The sequence below is a fragment of the Narcine bancroftii genome, chromosome 6 (assembly GCF_036971445.1).
Source record: "Narcine bancroftii isolate sNarBan1 chromosome 6, sNarBan1.hap1, whole genome shotgun sequence".
NCBI classification, from domain to species: Eukaryota; Metazoa; Chordata; class Chondrichthyes; order Torpediniformes; family Narcinidae; genus Narcine; species Narcine bancroftii.
The window spans coordinates 173,099,886-173,120,144 of record NC_091474.1 but is presented as its reverse complement, the minus strand read 5'-3'; the positions used below and the strand labels follow the sequence as shown (position 1 = coordinate 173,120,144).

The following is a 20,259-nucleotide window of genomic DNA, read 5'->3' as shown; positions in this document are numbered from 1 at the left end:
TTCAGGCTTGTTTGAAGCTTATATTTTTTGTGTAATGTCCAATATAGATGCAATTGGCTTCCCACTTACTGTGAACCCTGGTTAATTTATGTGGATTAGCATTTGCTTTGAAAGCAAGGTCTTCGACAAGAAACATGATTCCAAAGTTGAATATGAGTCAATCCTTTACAGCTGGACTACCATGCTGGCATGTTATCAAGTAGATGGATGAATAATATGCAGAGTCTTAAAAATCTGATGTGAACTGGAGATAACTAATACCTAACACATATACCTTTCTGATGTTAACAGTGCATAATAAACTTTCCTTATCCATTTCCACTTGTTTATCCGTCATTGCAATGTGAAACAGTTTTACCTTTGTAAAATGTTGAATGACTCCCTCACTAAAAAGTGATGCTTTCAATTATTATTATTGATGTGATTAAAAAATGAAAAATAATTAGTTATTTAGAAGAATAAATCTGATTCTCTTATCTCCTTGGAACCTATTGGATTTTGATGGTTAAACTCATTATATTGATTGTAATTTGTGTACCTTAAAGCAATAAAGAAAATAATACACACAAAAAAAACATTTAGAACTACCCTGGCCATAAGTCCCAGAATTCCCTCCTTCTTTCCTCATTTAAGCAATCACTTCGACCAAAGTTTAGGACACTTATTCTTACTATCATCTTTTGCAGTGTAGTGTTAAGTTTTATTTGATGAAGTTCTTGTGAAATGCCTTGAGATATGTGAAGGGTTCTGTTAAAATTAACCCCCATGTTATTGAAGATGTAGCATAGCCAATAAAAGCAATGAGCCAAGATTTGCAATGAGATGGGAAATAAATGGCAAGGAGGGAGGGCAGAGTGGAATGGTGAGAATATTTGCAGACTGGAGCACATGACAACACAGGTCAGGTCTAGAGGAAGGAGCGGATTGTCAGGCTCTAATCACAAGGAAACAGAAGCAGTACGTTGATAGAGGATTATAGTGGAGTGGGTTGAAGAAGTATTCCTTTTCCTCCTGTCCAATCAGCCATGAATACACTGAGCTGAAGCATCATGCTATCCCTTCTTTCCTTTAATGGCTTGGTTTCCTAAGGTCCATAGAACCCTGCATGCTATTGTTCAAACTGAAAATTAAATTAGAGGCAAATATTTTTAAACAACTACTCATTTGTCACTCTCCTTAAACACCATCTTTTGATGCACTACAAACTGCCTGTACTAAAGCTTGCAATAAGCGTTTTCTCTACCCATTTTTAAAACCAACCAGCTCCCTCTCTTTCCCTATCTCCCAGCTCCCTGGGAATTCAAATTGGCTCCAGTAGATTAGCAGGACAATTTTTAAGAGATGGTTGAGAAAGAAAGGTTACTATTTCCCTTCTGTTCTGTTCCCCATTGTCTACAAATCGCAACTATTTATATTTCCTTGAACAAAAGCCTAATTTGAAGACCTACGTCTCTAAAGGTGTAATATATTTATTGCACCTCTGAAATAATCCTCCTTAGTCCAAGTTCCCTGGCCATGGATAGCCAATCTTGTCTTTTTCAAGAATTTATCTAAATCGCCTTGCAGATTAGCAGTTAATCTACTTCAGTTGTCCTTTAGAAACAGTACTCCAATGAATAACTAATCTTAAATTTGTGCCTGCTGTTTGTACCCCTGCTGTCATTGGAAACAACTCTGATTTGTTTGTTTTGTCAAACAGCTCTATTATGAAGTCCATTTAATTATCTTGGTTCTAGGAAAATCAACCTCGTTTCTTTGTCTTTTCACACAGCCAAAAATCTTTACTCTTAACACTATTCAGTAAATCAGTTCTGCACATTCTCCCAGGACTTGACATTCTGCAAAAAAATATACAGCTCAACACTGGACACAGTGCTTTCCTGAGAATTCAGTGTGTTATGGCCCTGTACGTACAATAAGGTGATGCAGAGCCAGAGTGGGAAGGAGGGGACGTTAACTTTCAGTAGCTGGGAAGAATTAAGAATATAGCATTCAATTTCCCATGCCTCAGCCACCCATAACAAACAGCTGGTTGTGCCGTGAGAGAAATATAACTGAGCAGGGCTACAAATGGTAATGGGTCTGGAAATGGTCAGAGAGAGATCCAGAAGCTACAGAGCATTGGACATATATTTCCACAGAGCCTGTTTATAGAATACGGATCTACTAGCAATGTAAATACTAGAGGTAGCCTTAGAGCCATGTTTACTGAAGACCAAAATTTCCCAGAGGGATATTAGTGAATCCGTTTTTTTTTGGTTTTTTTTCACAACATTTGGTGTTTTTTGATATTAGTTTATTTGTTATTTTAGATTCATTATTTAAAATTACTTGAATTTAAATTCTCTAGCTGCAATGTCAGGATTCAAATTTGTGCCTCATTCAATGGACCAGACCATGGGGTGCTTCAATACTATCATCTAATAATATCTATGATTCCTTAGTCTTCATTGCAACTGTAGTTACATCTTAAAAAGTACAGGTACATGATCCTTTATCCAGACATCTAGAATCCGGAAAGCTCCAAAATCCAGCAAGTGAGGACCGGCGGTTGGGGGAGGCGGCCGAGGGACCAGCAGTCAGGGGAGATTGCCGATTGGCCAAGGGTCTGGCGGTCGGGCGAGGCGTCCAGGCGGCCGAGGGACTGGCGGTCGGGGGAGATGGCAGCACAATTCGGGTGGGCTTTCTGAAAAATCCGAAATTTGGAACACACTGTCCCCCAAGGGTTCTGGATAAAGGATCGTGTACCTGCATAACATTGCTTCGTCAGGTGCACGTTGAGATGCCCTGACAATATCTAAAGACAATTCAAAGAAATTCCGCAGGAAATAATGACTTGAAAATCAAAAATAAAATGGCAGATGCTGAGAATCTGAAATAAAATTGTGAAGTGCTGAAAATACTCAGGTCAAGCAGCATCTGAAGAAAAAGCAGTGTTAACATCTAGATCATTGATTTCTTAAAGAATGGATTGTCAAGAACACTAAATTTGCCACATTGCCTCTTCAGCTGGGCTCACCCATGTTACTTTTACAGAGCTATTAGCATGCAGACTTGTAAGGAATTATCCATTGTATTGAACTTTTGGAATGCCCTTAATTAATTTAGATTATTTTGCATGGATACTTAATTATAATTATGCAGTTATACATCAAATGTTATGTATTATTTATACTACATACCTGAAAAGCATTGAGAATTGTAAATATATAGTGAAAAGCAATAGGAGATTTCTCTTGAAAGGTTGGTATTCCAAATCCCCATGTGAGTCCAAGGATTGGAGTTAGCACTACAATGCTTCTCACAATTTGTTTGAATGTCTCTTTATCCTCATTATTGCTCCGAAGACGGTCTCCAATTGTTGGTCGTAGGAGCTTATAAATGACTATAATTAGAACAATAATGTTGGTTGCGATGATAACCAGAGCTGGTATAATAAAAGCAAGAATTGGATATTCTTCCTTCCAACGGAGCCAACATGCATTCTCTCGTAGGTAACTGCCTCTTGGATACGCAACTCCAATTGTGATGACGGAGATTAATAATGGACACACATATCCAATACCAAATGAGATTCCCATCAAAGTTGACTTGGTGAAATCATGAAATAGCAAAACCAGATGATACACAAGTAGAAGGCCAAGAGTAAACATCCAAAAAAATAAGGCAAGATAGAAAAAATGAATGAAGAAGGTTGCAGCCACACAAGCTTTTTTTCCTGTTGTTAAAGAGGAAGCCACAATGAACCATACATCTGCTATCAGCAGGTTTACGGCAATGTTCAGAATTGCAACATGGCGAGTATGTGATGTTTTATTCTTGGTCACTTGCTTCCATACAATTGCTTCTATGATAATGGTAATTAGTAAGCTTGCTATAGAAACAGCAACTCCAATTTGGGTTATATACTTCAAAGTATTGTTATCTTTATTTGAAGGAGACATTAATATTGAAAAAGATGTTAAGTGCGTACAGGAGCATGTGATGCTTGTGTTCTTTTGAATAGTTGTACAGCCAGTGTGATCCCATGCAGATGCAGTAAAATTCCAAAATGCGCACGTAGCAGTGTTAAAATCAAGTGAATGGTTTCTTGCTGAGAATATCATGTTTACATTAAGTGGCTTCTTAACAGTTAATGTTATTGTCATAACAAGACCATTAATTATGAAGTTATCACCAAAGAGTGTATTACTGGATAAAATATCAATCCATGTTGGATATGCAATTGAGACAATTAGATTACTTTTCACCTTTTTAAGTTCATCACTGGAAATGTTTATGCTAGCAGATAAATTGCTGTATTCTTCAATATTAAAATGATCATAGGTTCTTTCAAAAGATGAAATATTTTCATTGCCATCAATTTTAACAGCATAGAGTTGAAGGTTATCTTGTCTAATTATTGAAGTGCTGTTTGTCAGATTGAGCATACTTGTAAAGTCCTCCACTGACTGTAATAATTGAGAACTGAGGTTGGTATTAGGTCTTCCAGCGAGAATTTGCCATGTGTTTATTGATTCACTAGAAATTACAGAGTCCACAGTTTGCAAGAAATTCTGTAAAACACAAAGAAAAGCTTTATTAAATCAAACAGTGAAATGCAATTCACAGCAAGTCCCATATTTTTAAACATAAATGGATAATGATAAAGAGTTGAATGTACAAATTTTCAAGGAACAACCTACTTATGCATTAACTGCAACTTGACACTGAAAGACCCACCCTCTTTCCCCCACCCCCACACCCCCCCCAACCCCTGCCACATCCAGAGACATAAAATTAGAAAAGGCCTGAACCAATACACTAAAATAAAAATCAGGAAAAAGTCTCCCCCCTCCTAGTCAAATCATCAAAGCCATTCCAGTAAATCATGAATAGGCACTTTTACACAGCCGCTGAGAAGCAGAACACTTCTGCAAATGTTCTGCTTCACTGGCAGTGTAAAAATGTCCTGATAGAATTTATTTGCTAAATTCCATCCTGTAATTTTTCACCAAGATCCCTACACATTTTTACAGAGTGGCATGCAGCATAAGTTGACCGCAGACACTCCATAAAAAACTAGGCTAATGAATACGATGTTCACCCTCTGACAAACTCCGCAACACAGGAAGGCAGTGTAAAAGTGCTTACGAAAAGTGCTATGTAAACAATCACTCTGGAGGTAAGTATTCAAATTTTTTAACAAATTTTTTCCTGTATTTCTGTGTAAAAATTATAATTGTTGCTATGTGAGCACAAACTGGAAATCCCCATTTTTTGTGTAATATGATCTCTACCACAGCTAAGAACTTTTGCAAATTTCCTTGAAATTCCTGGGCTGGACCTTCTGGGAAAAGAGCAGTCTCCTCCTACTTCTAGAGAGGACAAGTGCCTGACCCCCAAGTCCACCTAAATTGCCAAACTTGTCAACCCAATCTTTACTGGCTATGCATTTTTCCTGTAGCTTTTCTGAACCTTAAATGTAAGCACAGGCAGCTGCACCCACATCCAGGCAAGGGAACCAAAGAATCCTTTGGATTCTCTGGATTGGTCAAGAAACTCAAGTGACTTGTTCTCATCAGTCAACTAATTTTTGATGTTTCCTGTATTGTTTCATTTTAATGAGAGCTACATTCTATGCTGAACGGTCAACAGACACAATTTTCCAATAACAAAAGCTACTAATTAAACTATTCACCCATCACAGATTTTTTAATGTAAAATTCTACGCTAACCCTTGTAAGATTCTATTCTAACCTTCGTAAACTTACCCACCATAAGCATCACTATCGAGGCTGTTCATCACCAACATAATTGTAAGCTGTAGTGTCCAATTTCATTTCCCCAGAAATCATGTTAATAATTTACGCCATGCTGATACACTATTGATGAAAGTACTAGAGCTACCGTAAATATTTGAGTATAACGTGAAAAAGATTTCCCCCTTTTTCCCTTCAAAAATAGAGGGGGGGGTCACATTATACTCGAGAGTAGACAGAAACATGACTCGGGTGGCCAGGCGGGCGGGCAAGCGGCAGCGCGACTCGGATGGCCGGGCGGGTGAGCCGGTGAGCGGCAGCGCGACTCAGGTGGCTAGATAGGTGGGCGAGCAGCAGTGCAACTTGGGCGGCTGAGCCAGCGAGCGATAGCGCGACTCAGGTGGGCGAGCGGCAGTGTGACTCGGGCAGACGCTGGCAAGCGGTAGATGGCAGCATGTCTCAGTCGGCCGAGGGGAGGGGGGATTGTGAGAGACGCCAGTGCTACTCAGGCGGCTGAGGGGATGAGGGGGTCATGAGAGATGGCAGCGTGACTTGGGTGGGCAGGCGAGCGGCTGGAGAGACGGCAACACGACTCAGGCGGGTGAAGGGAGGGGGGTTGTATTATACACGGGGGTAAAATTTTTCCCCCTTTTTCCCCTCAAAAATGGTGGGGGGGGTCGCATTATACACGGAGCGCATTATACATGAATATTTATGGTAATTATTAATCCTAGGCATCAAAATACAAGATAGAAAATGCAGCCAGCACAGTGTTACCAGAGGTAGCATCATACGATCGATTGGTCTTGCCGAATTGGTTGAAGATGAGGGGGGAAGAGGAAAAGGCAACCCTGAATGCAGAGATCTTACTTCCATAGTCTTCAAGACTCATCCTACCAGCATAAAGAGAGAAGAAAGGAGCCAGAATTAACCACTCAGGGTCTGGAGATGGTTTTGCCATTCAATATGCTCTTGGCTGATCTGCCAAAAGCTTCATCTCCTCTGAACTGAGCAACTTTCAAGGGATCAGCAGTGAATCCCGACTTTATCAGGAAATGTGTAGACAAGTGTGTTCCTACTGATAGTATCTGGGGGTATCCAAATAAGAACTCATGGGTGAACTAAGGGATCATCAAACTGCTGAGGACTAGATATGAAGTGTTTGGGCTGGAGATTCAGAAGCATATAGAAAGGCTAGAGTAAATCTCCAGAAGGCCATCATTGACACAGAGAGACAATTCCAGATCAAGCTGGTCTCAGACTGATGCACAACAGCTGTGGCAGGGTTTGCATGCTATCACATTCTAGAAGGCAGTATCATTCATTGCAATACATCCATTCCAGTTGAGCTCAAAGCCTTCTATCCTTGCTTTGAAAAGCAAGAACCCTTGAAAGCCCCCACAGCCCCTAGTGACTTTATGCTCCTAATCTCTGAGGTCGAGGTGAACAGAACCTTCAGGAACGTGAATCTTCTGTAAATGTCTGGTCCAGCGAATGCACCTGCCAGTTCTTAAGAACCTGTGCAAACCAAATGGTAGAAATTTCTGTGGACATTTTCAACCTCTCAGTTCAGAGGTCAGAGGTTCCCGCCTGCTTCATCCATCATTCTGTGGCCAAAAAAGAGAAAGGTGATCTGTCTCAAAGACTATCGGCAAGTGACACTGATGTTTTCCATTATGAAGTTGGTTACGGAGTGAATCAATTCTTCTGTCAGGTGGACCGGAATTCAGTTCAGTTCACCTATCATGACAAGTCTATGGCAGATACCATCTTGCTGGCCCTCCATTCTGCATTAGATCATCTAGACCACTGGAACAACTACATTGGCTGTTGTTTATTGACTACAGCTCAGCATTCTACACCATCAAAACTCACGACCAAGCTAAATGACCTGGGACTTTGTTCATCCCTCTGCAGCTGGATCCTTGACTTCCTCATCTGCAGACTCCAATCAATGTGGATCAGCAACATCACCTCCTCCACACTGCCCATCAACACAGAAAGCATGCTTAGACCCCTACTCTAATTTTGTACACCCATGGCTGCGCAACCCAGTTCAGCTCCAACTCAATAAACAAATTCACTGATGATGTCACTGTTGTTAGCCAAATAATGGGAAATCATGAGTCAGACTACAGACTGGAGATTGCAAACCTGGTTAGATGGCACCAGAACAACAATCTTGCTCTTGATGTCACCAAGACAAGGAAATGGTTGTTGATTTTAGGAAGGAGAAGGGGAGGGTACACACACCTACTTGCATTGATGGAAATGAAGTGGAGAGAATTAAAACCTTCAAATTCCTAGGAGTCCAGATCTCAGAAAACCCCTGCTGGGGTAACTGTGAAGAAGGCATACCAATGCCTTTACTTCTTCAGGAGGCTGAGAAGATTTGGCATGTCATAGGATACTCTTATCAAACTTCTATGGGTGCACTGTGGAAATTTTACTGATGCCTGCATCACAGCCTGGTTTGAGAATTCGAATGTTCAGATATCTTTTTTTTCTTTGGCTTGGCTTTGCGGACGAAGATTTATGGAGGGGTAATGTCCACGTCAGCTGTAGGCTCGTTTGTGGCTGACAAGTCCGATGCGGGACAGGCAGACACGGTTGCAAGGGAAAATTGGTTGGTTGGGGTTGGGTGTTGGGTTTTTCCTCCTTTGTCTTTTGTCAGTGAGGTGGGCTCTGCGGTCTTCTTCAAAGGAGGTTGCTGCCCGCCGAACTGTGAGGCGCCAAGATGCACGGTTTGAGGCGATATACAGAAGCTTTATTCCAACAGCTATCAGACTTCAGCCTCCCCTTGGTTCACTAATCAGAGACAAAAAAAGGACGATTTGCACTATTGAAAGTCACTTTTTAGCCCTAGTATTAATGTAAATATTTATATTTATCTAATGTATTTGTCATCTCTTTTTAATTTGATTCAATTGATATACAATTGTAGTTTTTTTCTTTGTAAATAGCTGTTTGGCTGCAGCAAGTACACATTTTGGAACATATGTTCACTGTACAATGTGTATGACAATAAACTAATCATCATTGTCACCATCTTCTGCGGCAGTTTTCCACAGCCCTCAATTCCCTGGTCTTTCCAAAGATCATCTGCTTCTTCTTGAAATCCCCCTTATGATCACGACAACACTCCGGAACAGAGTCCCAAAGATTCGCTTCCTCAAAGGACAATTTATTCACAGGTATCCCCAGACCTTCATCACTGAGATATGTGAAATGCTGAGTGATGATATTCACCTGTAGTATTCTCTTCATGGGGCATAAAGTCATATTAATTCCCAACCTTAGCACTACAGAATCTTTCCAAACAGCTGCTGAAGATTTCTGCCTTGTTTTACAATCTGTTGTTCACTGTGCTCACATCTCATTCACTTTGATTTTAATGAAAATAGGTCAGCAGGATATTGTTGACTCCCTGTACGTGCTTTCAGTCATTGAATGCATGTGCATCCTAATGAGGACTTAAAAATCCAGACCATCACTTCACTAAAAGTATATAGGTGGTAATGAACCATCATCAGATTTTCCTGACGGTAAATGCCATGCTCCCTGTCTTCATCCACAGGAAGGTTGAATAGCCAGATACTTTATGCGACCAGCACTGCCCAGGAAAATTGATCTTGGAGGGGAGAATAGGGAATGGAGGAGACAGGGGTGGTTGCAAGATCACTTCCATGATTCCAGGCAGAACTTCAGTCTCACCACAGCAGCTGAACATTCAGATCAATGTGGAAAATGCCACTCATCTTCTGAAAATGAGAGTCCTGTGTTAACATCAGCCCAGAGATGCCACAAACTATTTTGCAGACAGGTGCATTGACTCTGTCACTGTGTGTTGCTTCCTTATAAGGAAAGGGGCAGCCATTTATAACTAAGATATGTAGAAATCTCTCCAGAGGGGAGTGAATGTCTGGGATTTCCTGCCCCTGAGGGAGTTGAAGGCCAGCTTATAAAAGATATTTAGGATGGAGATAAATAAATATTTGAACTATCAAGGACTAGAATGTTTTGGGCAAGTGGCACAGAAGAGGATTTGAGACGTGACAGATCATCAATGATGTGGAATGGTGTGGAAGGTTTGAGGGGGCTAGTGATCGTCAAGGTACTATTTTCCTGTGATCTTGCACGACCTGGACATCGCAAGACCACGGTCAGTGATGGAGGAAGGGAAGCACACAGAACAAACCCCAAAAGGCATGCCTCATTGACTGCACAGGCGATAAAGAGCTATCTGACAGGGAGGTGCGCAAAATCGTCATCTACAAAATCCATTTACTGTCCTTTGAACCAACACAGTTCATCAATAACCAGTGGCGGAGAGCCCAGATGACATGTCCCCCATGTGTCATCTTTTGCAGGACCATCTGCAATGATCAGAACACTTGAATGAATCCCTGATCCTATCAGTGAAATTTATCAAGACAACCATTCTATTTGGGTGTAGCCCACACGGACACATCTTGAGAATGTGGAAAGGGGGTTCAGGCACTAGAGGAGTCAGTCAAACACCAATTGCCAGGTTCTCCCTTTGGTGGCCTTTGTAGATTTTCAGGCTTCCTTGACCCAAGATCCCCCTTCAATATTTATCTCAATAATGAGAAAGTCCAGGTCTCCCTCACTAAAGCTGCAAGCTACCTCTCTGTCTTCTCCAAGATAGACAAAGTAGGTGCTGCTGCTGTATAGGCTTTTAAATGATATTACCCTTCTGTGACTGCTCTTCAAAATGAGCTAAATTACTGGGAAATGCTCACGTCCCATTGAGTGTATGATTTTGGTTGGAAAATGTCCAAACTCTATTTTGAACACATTCTTCACTCATTTCATGATTATTTGGAGGTAATCTGAGTGGGATTTAAGGCTTAACATGTCCAAAAAAATGGCTGTCCTGTTTCTGGGCATGTGTACTGTGGATAAATTGGATGCCCTGAATTGGATTAATACTAACCCAACCCAGATCCTTGCATCAAACCACCTGTGAATTTGATCAATGTTACCAAGGTGAAAGATTGACATCATCATCCCATCACTGGAGTTGTTTCAGAGAAAGAAGTATATGATATAAACTGCACTCTTGCTGTTCATCTTGCTAAATCACTTCAAATTTTTTAAAATGGTGCAAAAAAAAAAAAGGACAGAGCTTTCTTTGGAAGATGCTTGTTCTTACTTCCAAATCTGTTTCATTAGGCTTTGCATTTGATTGGGAAAATTTCATCAAGATGTTTACGACAGCTTCTACATTTCCAGGACTAGTGATGTTTTCATTTTGTGAAGCAGTGGATAAGACCTGAAGAAGACTGGAAAAGTTCTGCTCCACTTCAATGGAAGAACTGGTCAGCTGAAAAATAAAAGCAGAAATGCTTACATCAATTTGCAAGTCTGGAAGGGACAAACCAGTAAATATTTATGATGTAGTCAACATCTGCATGCCAGTGCATTTGCCAGCCATTTCCCCAACCATTGTCCCATGTCTAACCAATCCTGAAAATCACACAAGATCCTGGAGAGTCTAAAAATCATCTCACTTTTAAAATCTTTTGTTAATAGAGGAAATATAGATTCTAAGAATACTTTATGACTTACAAAACCAATCAAACATTGTTACAGGAGACCACAATGACTCTGAGGTACATGAGCTAAATGCTCCAATATCCTTTTGACAGTCAACAGTGAATCTAAGTTTATTATCACATTATACCTTGTCCAGTGAGAAGGTTCTTCTATAAGTAATCTAGGAAATTTAATATTTTGTAGCTTTACAAGGTAGCAGGACAAGAACCCATCCAGAGTGAGGTGTTGCAATGAAGAGATCAATCAGCACAAAGCAAGGGCAGCATGACATCACTGTTGAGGAGTTTGTTCAATAGCCTGTTGCTTGCAGGGAAGAAACTGTCTTTAAGCCTGTTGATTGCAATTTCACACTCTTGAACCTGTTCCCTGATGGGAGAAAGAAGAATAGAGTGTGCCCAGGGTGCAATGAGTCCTTCAGTAGAAGGTATAGATGGAATCAATGGAGGAGAAGGAGGTTTGCATGATGCTGTGAGCTGCATTCACCACCTTCTGTAGTTTCTTCGGCCTTGAGCAGAGCATCTCCCATAGCACACTGATTCATCCAGCAAGTACGCTTATAGAAGTTGTTCACCGACATGGGGACATGCTGCAGTTCCTTGGTCTTCGAAGAAAGTTGAGTCATTGGTGTGCTGTCTTGGCCAATAGGATTAGTGCACGTCAGCCAGTGGAATGGCCAATAGGGTTAGTGCTCGTCAGCCAGTGGAAATGTTTGCGCCCAGGAACTTGAAGTGATCTCCTGTCTCCACTGCAGTTCCTTTGACGTGGACAGTAGAGTGCACTCTTGCTCCTCTCATGTTCAGTTGCTTTGTCTTTCTAATGTTGAGAGAGAGGTTGTTATCTTGGCACCATCCACTAGAACTTCAGTCTCTTTTCTACATTTCCTCTCATCGTGGTTTGATATTCAGCCTATCAATGCAGGGTCATCAGAAAAGTTGATGCTGCAGTTGGATCAAAATCTGGCTGTACAATCATGGGCGAAGAGGAAAAGCAAAGGACTGAGTACCCATCCAGACAGAGTGGCAGTGTTACAGTGGAGGAGACATTACTGCCCGTCTTCATTCTTTAGCTTTACAGCTGGCTACAAAGATTGATGCCCTTATGCTAAAAAATAAAAGCCCTTTCTATCTTTGGCTTGGCTTCGCGGACGAAGATTTATGGAGGGGGTAAAAAAGTCCACGTCAGCTGCAGGCTCGTTTGTGGCTGACAAGTCCGATGCGGGACAGGCAGACACGGTTGCAAGGGAAAATTGGTTGGTTGGGGTTGGGTGTTGGGTTTTTCCTCCTTTGCCTTTTGTCAGTGAGGTGGGCTCTACGGTCTTCTTCAAAGGAGGTTGCTGCCCGCCAAACTGTGAGGCGCCAAGATGCACGGTTTGAGGCGATATCAGCCCACTGGCGGTGGTCAATGTGGCAGGCACCAAGAGATTTCTTTAGGCAGTCCTTGAACCTTTTCTTTGGTGCACCTCTGTCACGGTGGCCAGTGGAGAGCTCGCCATATAATACGATCTTGGGAAGGCGATGGTCCTCCATTCTGGAGATGTGACCCATCCAGCGCAGCTGGATCTTCAGCAGCGTGGACTCGATGCTGTCGACCTCTGCCATCTCGAGTACTTCGACGTTAGGGATGAAAGCGCTCCAATGGATGTTGAGGATGGAGCGGAGACAACGCTGGTGGAAGCGTTCTAGGAGCCGTAGGTGATGCCGGTAGAGGACCCATGATTCGGAGTCGAACAGGAGTGTGGGTATGACAACGGCTCTGTATACGCTTATCTTTGTGAGGTTTTTCAGTTGGTTGTTTTTCCAGACTCTTTTGTGTAGTCTTCCAAAGGCACTATTTGCCTTGGCGAGTCTGTTGTCTATCTCATTGTCGATCCTTGCATCTGATGAAATGATGCAGCCGAGATAGGTAAACTGGTTGACCGTTTTGAGTTTTGTGTGCCCGATGGAGATGTGGGGGGGCTGGTAGTCATGGTGGGGAGCTGGCTGATGGAGGACCTCAGTTTTCTTCAGGCTGACTTCCAGGCCAAACATTTTGGCAGTTTCCGCAAAGCAGGACGTCAAGCGCTGAAGAGCTGGCTCTGAATGGGCAACTAAAGCGGCATCGTCTGCAAAGAGTAGTTCACGGACAAGTTTCTCTTGTGTCTTGGTGTGAGCTTGCAGGCGCCTCAGATTGAAGAGACTGCCATCCGTGCGGTACCAGATGTAAACAGCGTCTTCATTGTTGGGGTCTTTCATGGCTTGGTTCAGCATCATGCTGAAGAAGATTGAAAAGAGGGTTGGTGCGAGAACACAGCCTTGCTTCACGCCATTGTTAATGGAGAAGGGTTCAGAGAGCTCATTGCTGTATCTGACCCGACCTTGTTGGTTTTCGTGCAGTTGGATAATCATGTTGAGGAACTTTGGGGGACATCCGATGCGCTCTAGTATTTGCCAAAGCCCTTTCCTGCCCTTTCTATATTTTCTTTATAAATGTGCCATTATTTCCTCTATTTGTCAGAATGCAAACACACCAATTGTTTAACTTTGTTACATTTGCCAACTTACTGTCAAGTACCACCTAGGTACAAAATGGTGAAGTCCTGATTGATGGCAGTTCTGTGCCACGTGGTGCTGGATGGGAGAGGGCTGATGATGATGTCCTCTACAAAGTATTAACAGCTGGCAAGCAAAATTTTGCCAACTGATGAAGCTGTCAAGGAATGTGAGGGCCAAACAAAATCCAAATACGACTCCAAATCAACAAGAATGGAAAATTTGCTTTAAAAATTAAATAAATTAGAAATCATTCAAAACACTTCTATGTAATTTAAAAGATTAAAGGACTCTCAATTCAGTTCAAAAAATGCATTCCCTTTTACTTGCACCTTCCCCTTGGAGTTGGATGAACTGCTCCTGTGCCTCACAGTCAGAATTCATGCTCTGCTGCTCTGAATGAGGAGTCCAGTATTAGCGAAATCAAGCTGCATGCCCTGCAAATTTTGGAGATGGACTGTGAGTTGACAGGCTAGGGACAGCATGTACTCAATTCACTACTTCTGAAGAGATTGGAAAACAGGTGCAGAGACCATGTGACCAACATATTAAAGCAACAGAACTCTGGCAGCTTGATTTGTTCTCTTTAAGTGACAGTCACACTCAAATGAAAATGAACTGGGAGTATGTATTTTTTAATATTTAAAAATAATATTGTATAGTTAAATAATTAATAATTATCTGGTTATTTGTAATTAATAATATTAATAATTATAATTATAATATTTATAATTAATAACAAGATCACCCCACTTCCAATTAGCCAAGAGAGTTTACTTGGCACATTCCACTCGCTTTTCATCCATATAAGCTTTTATGTCATCCGGAATACACCTCTTAATTTCCTCGACAAACTGTCATGGTCCCCATTAAAATTCCTTGATGTGCACCACCGGTTAAAGCACACAATTTTATCATAGGCAAAAATCTGTACAAGTCAGGTTCCCTGATTTTCTCAAATTCCTAAATTTCTCTATATAGGCTTCTGGAACCAATTCATAAGCCTTGAGCATGGCTTCCTTTACACAGTCTCCCTTTACACAGAAACATAATGAGCCACTTGTCGGGTTGCAAGGGCAGAGGAAGCCTACTGGGCTTTCCCTTTCATCACACTCTGTAACAGGAGGGACCAGTAGTCTTTTGGCCTTTTTAGCTACTTTTTCCAAAATGCTGAAAGTACTTGTCAATCTCTGCCTCATCAAATGGAGAAACTAACCTCACCTCCCTATTGGTCAGAAACTTTTTGCTAGTACGAGAAGGTGGACTTCCCTCACTTCTCTTCTCTCTTTCACTTGCTAATCAATATTTTTCTAACTCAAATCACCTTTGCCTCTCTGCTTCTTCCATTCTAAGCTTTCCTCTCTCAAACTCCAATCTAAGTTTTTCCAACTCAATTTACCCTTCTGGTGGCCTCTGCTCATGGGATTCACTCTGGAGAAATTGTTTTACCTCCTCCTCTCCAAGCTTCCCTTTTATTACTGAATAGTCACCAATAAATTTCTGGATCTCTGCCTTTTTCATTGATTGACTAGTGCCAATTCCAACTTTTGTGCAATAGTCAACAATTCACTTTTTTTCACCCCTTACAAATATGCAAAGATGGATAATCCCATAAATTTATCAATGTCCATTGCTGCTGTAGTTTTACACACAAGCCTTTTAATTAGCTCAAAAAAATTCTAATCACATTTTTTTTAACCTACTCAGCAGCAATAGAAATTAGCCAAGGCAGTAATTATATTTAAGATAAATTATTGAAAATTATCCCCCAACTACATGCAAATATACGTATGTGTGTGTGTGTGGGTGTGTGTGGGTGTGTGTGGGTGTGTGTGGGTGTGTGTGGGTGTGTGTGGGTGTGTGTGGGTGTGTGTGGGTGTGTGTGGGTGTGTGTGGGTGTGATATCCCACACCATAACAGCTCAAGCACATTTCTGGAATGTCATTTCAAAGTTCAGTCTTATCCAGTGTTGACATGCAGTCTTTAAATTGATGCAAAGAAGTAGTCATGAAGTAGGTGGGAGAGACCAGACAACAGAAGTACTCACGAAGTAGGTGGGAGAGACCAGGCGACAGAAGTACTCATGAAGTAGGTGGGAGAGGCCAGGTGACAGAAGTACTCATGGAGTAGGTGGGAGAGACCAGGTGACAGAGAGTTGTAAACTCACAAAATCCTTGTTGAGATGTTTCCAGAGAAATGCCCTTTTAGGCGAGTGGTAGTCAATCTTCTTCAGCATGATGCTGAACCAAGCCATGAAAGACCCCAACAATGAAGACGCTGTTTACATCCGGTACCGCACGGATGGCAGTCTCTTCAATCTGAGGCGCCTGCAAGCTCACACCAAGACACAAGAGAAACTTGTCCGTGAACTACTCTTTGCAGATGATGCCGCTTTAGTTGCCCATTCAGAGCCAGCTCTTCAGCGCTTGACGTCCTGCTTTGCGGAAACTGCCAAAATGTTTGGCCTGGAAGTCAGCCTGAAGAAAACTGAGGTCCTCCATCAGCCAGCTCCCCACCATGACTACCAGCCCCCCCACATCTCCATCGGGCACACAAAACTCAAAACGGTCAACCAGTTTACCTATCTCGGCTGCACCATTTCATCAGATGCAAGGATCGACAATGAGATAGACAACAGACTCGCCAAGGCAAATAGCGCCTTTGGAAGACTACACAAAAGAGTCTGGAAAAACAACCAACTGAAAAACCTCACAAAGATAAGCGTATACTGAGCCGTTGTCATACCCACACTCCTGTTCGGCTCCGAATCATGGGTCCTCTACCGGCACCACCTACGGCTCCTAGAACGCTTCCACCAGCGTTGTCTCCGCTCCATCCTCAACATCCATTGGAGCGCTCACACCCCTAACGTCGAGGTACTCGAGATGGCAGAGGTCGACAGCATCGAGTCCACGCTGCTGAAGATCCAGCTGCGCTGGATGGGTCACGTCTCCAGAATGGAGGACCATCGCCTTCCCAAGATCGTATTATATGGCGAGCTCTCCACTGGCCACCGTGACAGAGGTGCACCAAAGAAAAGGTACAAGGACTGCCTAAAGAAATCTCTTGGTGCCTGCCACATTGACCACCGCCAGTGGGCTGATAACGCCTCAAACCGTGCATCTTGGCGCCTCACAGTTTGGCGGGCAGCAGCCTCCTTTGAAGAAGACCGCAGAGCCCACCTCACTGACAAAAGGCAAAGGAGGAAAAACCCAACACCCAACCCCAACCAACCAATTTTCCCTTGCAACCGCTGCAATCGTGTCTGCCTGTCCCGCATCGGACTGGTCAGCCACAAACGAGCCTGCAGCTGACGTGGACTTTTTTACCCCCTCCATAAATCTTCGTCCGCGAAGCCAAGCCAAAGAGTCAAAAATGACCTTTTCTTTTTCTAGAGGAAACAAAGCGAGTGAATTTCACAAAATTCCAGAACCCTTTTGGGGGTCAGTCCAAAGTGACCTTCATAATGGTCATGATCCAAACACAGTATTTCTTCTGCTTCCAGAAGCCAAATTTGGATCAGTTCAAGTGACCTTTTCTTATGGCCATTTCAACAATTCCTTTCAGAAGAGACTTTTCCTTTGCCATTATTGGATTCAAAAAGTTCACTTTTTCCACGATGGGATTCAACAAGTCCCCTTTGGCCATGATAGGATTCAACAAGTCCCCTTTGGCCATGATAGGATTCAACAAGTCCCCTTTGGCCATGATAGGATTCAACAAGTCCCCTTTGGCCATGATAGGATTCAACAAGTCCCCTTTGGCCATGATAGGATTCAACAAGTCCCCTTTGGCCATGATAGGATTCAACAAGTCCCCTTTGGCCATGATAGGATTCAACAAGTCCCCTTTGGCCATGATAGGATTCAACAAGTCCCCTTTTAAAGTGACCTTTGCTTTGGCCACATGAAGCCACTTCAGCACAGTGTATAAGCTGTTATTCCTATGCTGCTTCCTGTAAAAGACCCCTGATCAAACAGTGTCCTGTTTCTTTAACATGTTGGTTAAATAGTCTCTGCACTTGTGTTCCATTCTCTTCAGAAGTAGCGAATTGAGTGCACTCCCTGTCAACTCACAGTCAATCTCCAAAATTTGCAGGACTTTCAACTTGATTTGTTCTCTTAAAATGACAGTCCTACTTCAATGAAAATGAACTGAGAGCACGTAATATTTAAGAAACATTTGGATCAGCACAGGTTTAGATGGATATGAGCCAAACACTGGCAGGTGGAACTAGTGAGGTGGTGCTTTTCAGCCAGCATGGGAAAATTGGCTGAATGGTTTTCATGTTGTATGGCTCTAAAACAAAGTGCTAGGTACACCTAGTACCACAATGTGTTCGTAATAAATTTGATATGTTTGTTCAATAATTTTTTTTATAATTTATTTTCATTTATTTCAGAATCTCTCTGATCAAAATGATATACCTCCCCTTGATAATCAATGGTCTTTCCATCACCAAGACCCTGACTACCAATATTCTGGGGTCACCATAAACCAGAAATGCACCTGAACCATTCACACATAAAGACCATGGCTACAAGAGCAGGTGAGAGGCTGGATATCCTGCGTCGAGTGACTTGCCTCCTGACTCTCAAAAAAGTATCCAAAATCCAAATATTGACTGACCATTTGTTATGAACTCATAAAATCTTATTAGTACCAACAAAGGAACAGCAATGGAAAATTCACCAGACACTGGTAAATTCCAAATAATAGTTTTTTATTAAACTATTAATGACATAACATTCTTTACTTATCTCGAAACTAAACTCTATCTTAAACCCTAAAATGCGCAAATGTATATGTGTATGTGTATGATTAAATTCCAAACTATAACATTTCTGAAAAAGTCAGTGTTGAAGTCCAGTTTCAAACATCCTGTTGATCTTGAGGATCTCCTTAAATTGCAGTTCAGAAGTCATTATGAAGCACTTTTAAACATTATGTCTTCAGAACTCTTTAAAACTCACATCTTTCTTTTATAGAGTTGTTCCTTCATACAAGTGATTTCACAAACGCCCTCTTAGAGTTATGGAGTCTGTCTTCCATGATGAATTTTTTCTTAATCAAAAATGACCTTTTTTCATGGTCACAAGACTGCCCTCTTTTCTTAGAGGCAGTTGGAGTGGTTATTTCTTTAAAAAATACCATTTTTCGTGTGTTTCCTTTTATTAAGGACAACACAGACAGCCTTCCTTCTTTTAAAGGAATTAATGGCTGCTTTTTCAATCTTGTCGATACAGGATGGCCTTCTCTTGAACTGACCCCCTTTGTCTCTGATTTTGATGAAAATCTCTCTGCCACATGGTATGACATCATAACAACCTTTGAAGTCCTTCAGAACCCTTTAACATCTTCATGCTAAATAGCATAATTTAATGTCTTCCCAAACTTAAAATCAAAATAATTGTCTCTGATGTTTCATTCCTGCTTCAGAATTGTCTATAATTAGCCAGCAAAATGGCTTCTTGAGTAAACAGTCCATTGTTTTCAGTATCTCAAGAACCATCATAAAATCTTTCAAATCTTCTGCTTCAGCTGTAGTCACAGCAGACTTCTGTCTTTAAGATTATGTCAGCTGTCATCTTGAAAGAATCTCCCTCTCTCTGTTTTTAAAATGCAAATGTGTTGTCTTTTTGCCCTTGAAACTAATCTCACAAAATAACCTTACTAAGTCATACAAGTATAAAATACAGTTTAAACTAAAAATCATAGCACATTTGTCACAATTTTTACTCCTGAATGGTGCCTGACTTGCTGAGTTCCTCCGCCTCCTCAGTTTCCCTCAAGACCCCTAGCAGCTCGAGTTTTTGAACTTCACACCTCAAGCCCTTTCCATCAGCTGCAAGGCATGTCAGAAACCTGATGGAATATTTTCCACTTTTCTCAAACTGTACAGCACCAGCAATGAAGTTTGACAGCAGGCAGAACAATGCAGTCCAGTTGTTTGTCACTGCATCAACCACCTACACATTTATTCCTTCTCCCAGCAGCAGCAGTGGTTGCAGTGTGCACCATTGGCAAAATGTAATGCAGTTGCATCCCATACGTCATGACAGTATTTTCCAAGCCTCTGCAACCAAGGAAGACCTGGGGTTTGAAGTACATGGCAACACCAACTCTTGCAGTTTTCTCTGCAAGTCCAAGACCATCCTGCCAAAAATACATCCTTGGTCCTTACCTGTTGCTGAGTCACGGAATCCTGCAACTTCCTCAGCAATAGCACTTGGACACTACCTTCAACAGTAAAAGCTGCAGCAGGTCAAGGAGAGGGATCACCACCAACCTTTCAAGATAAATTGTGGATGGTAATAATTGCTGGCCTTGCTGGTGGTGCCCAGATCCAATTAATTATTTTTTAAAAAGTAACAGTGATTGAAAAGGCTCTCACAGCAAGACTTGCAGAC

At 41.8% G+C, this 20,259-nt stretch overlaps 1 protein-coding gene across 2 annotated transcripts in view; it reads right to left on the bottom strand.

The window, feature by feature from the left end:
- Positions 1 to 20,259, bottom strand: part of LOC138736756 (adhesion G-protein coupled receptor F2-like) — a 91,598-nt gene that overhangs the window by 5,535 nt on the left and 65,804 nt on the right. For both annotated transcript variants that reach the window (XM_069886764.1, XM_069886765.1), the window contains 2 exons: positions 10,918 to 11,088; positions 3,183 to 4,556 (listed from right to left, as the gene is read on the bottom strand). In XM_069886764.1, the coding sequence (XP_069742865.1) occupies positions 3,183 to 4,556; positions 10,918 to 11,088 (1,545 nt within the window). The remainder of the gene's footprint in view (positions 1 to 3,182; positions 4,557 to 10,917; positions 11,089 to 20,259) is intronic.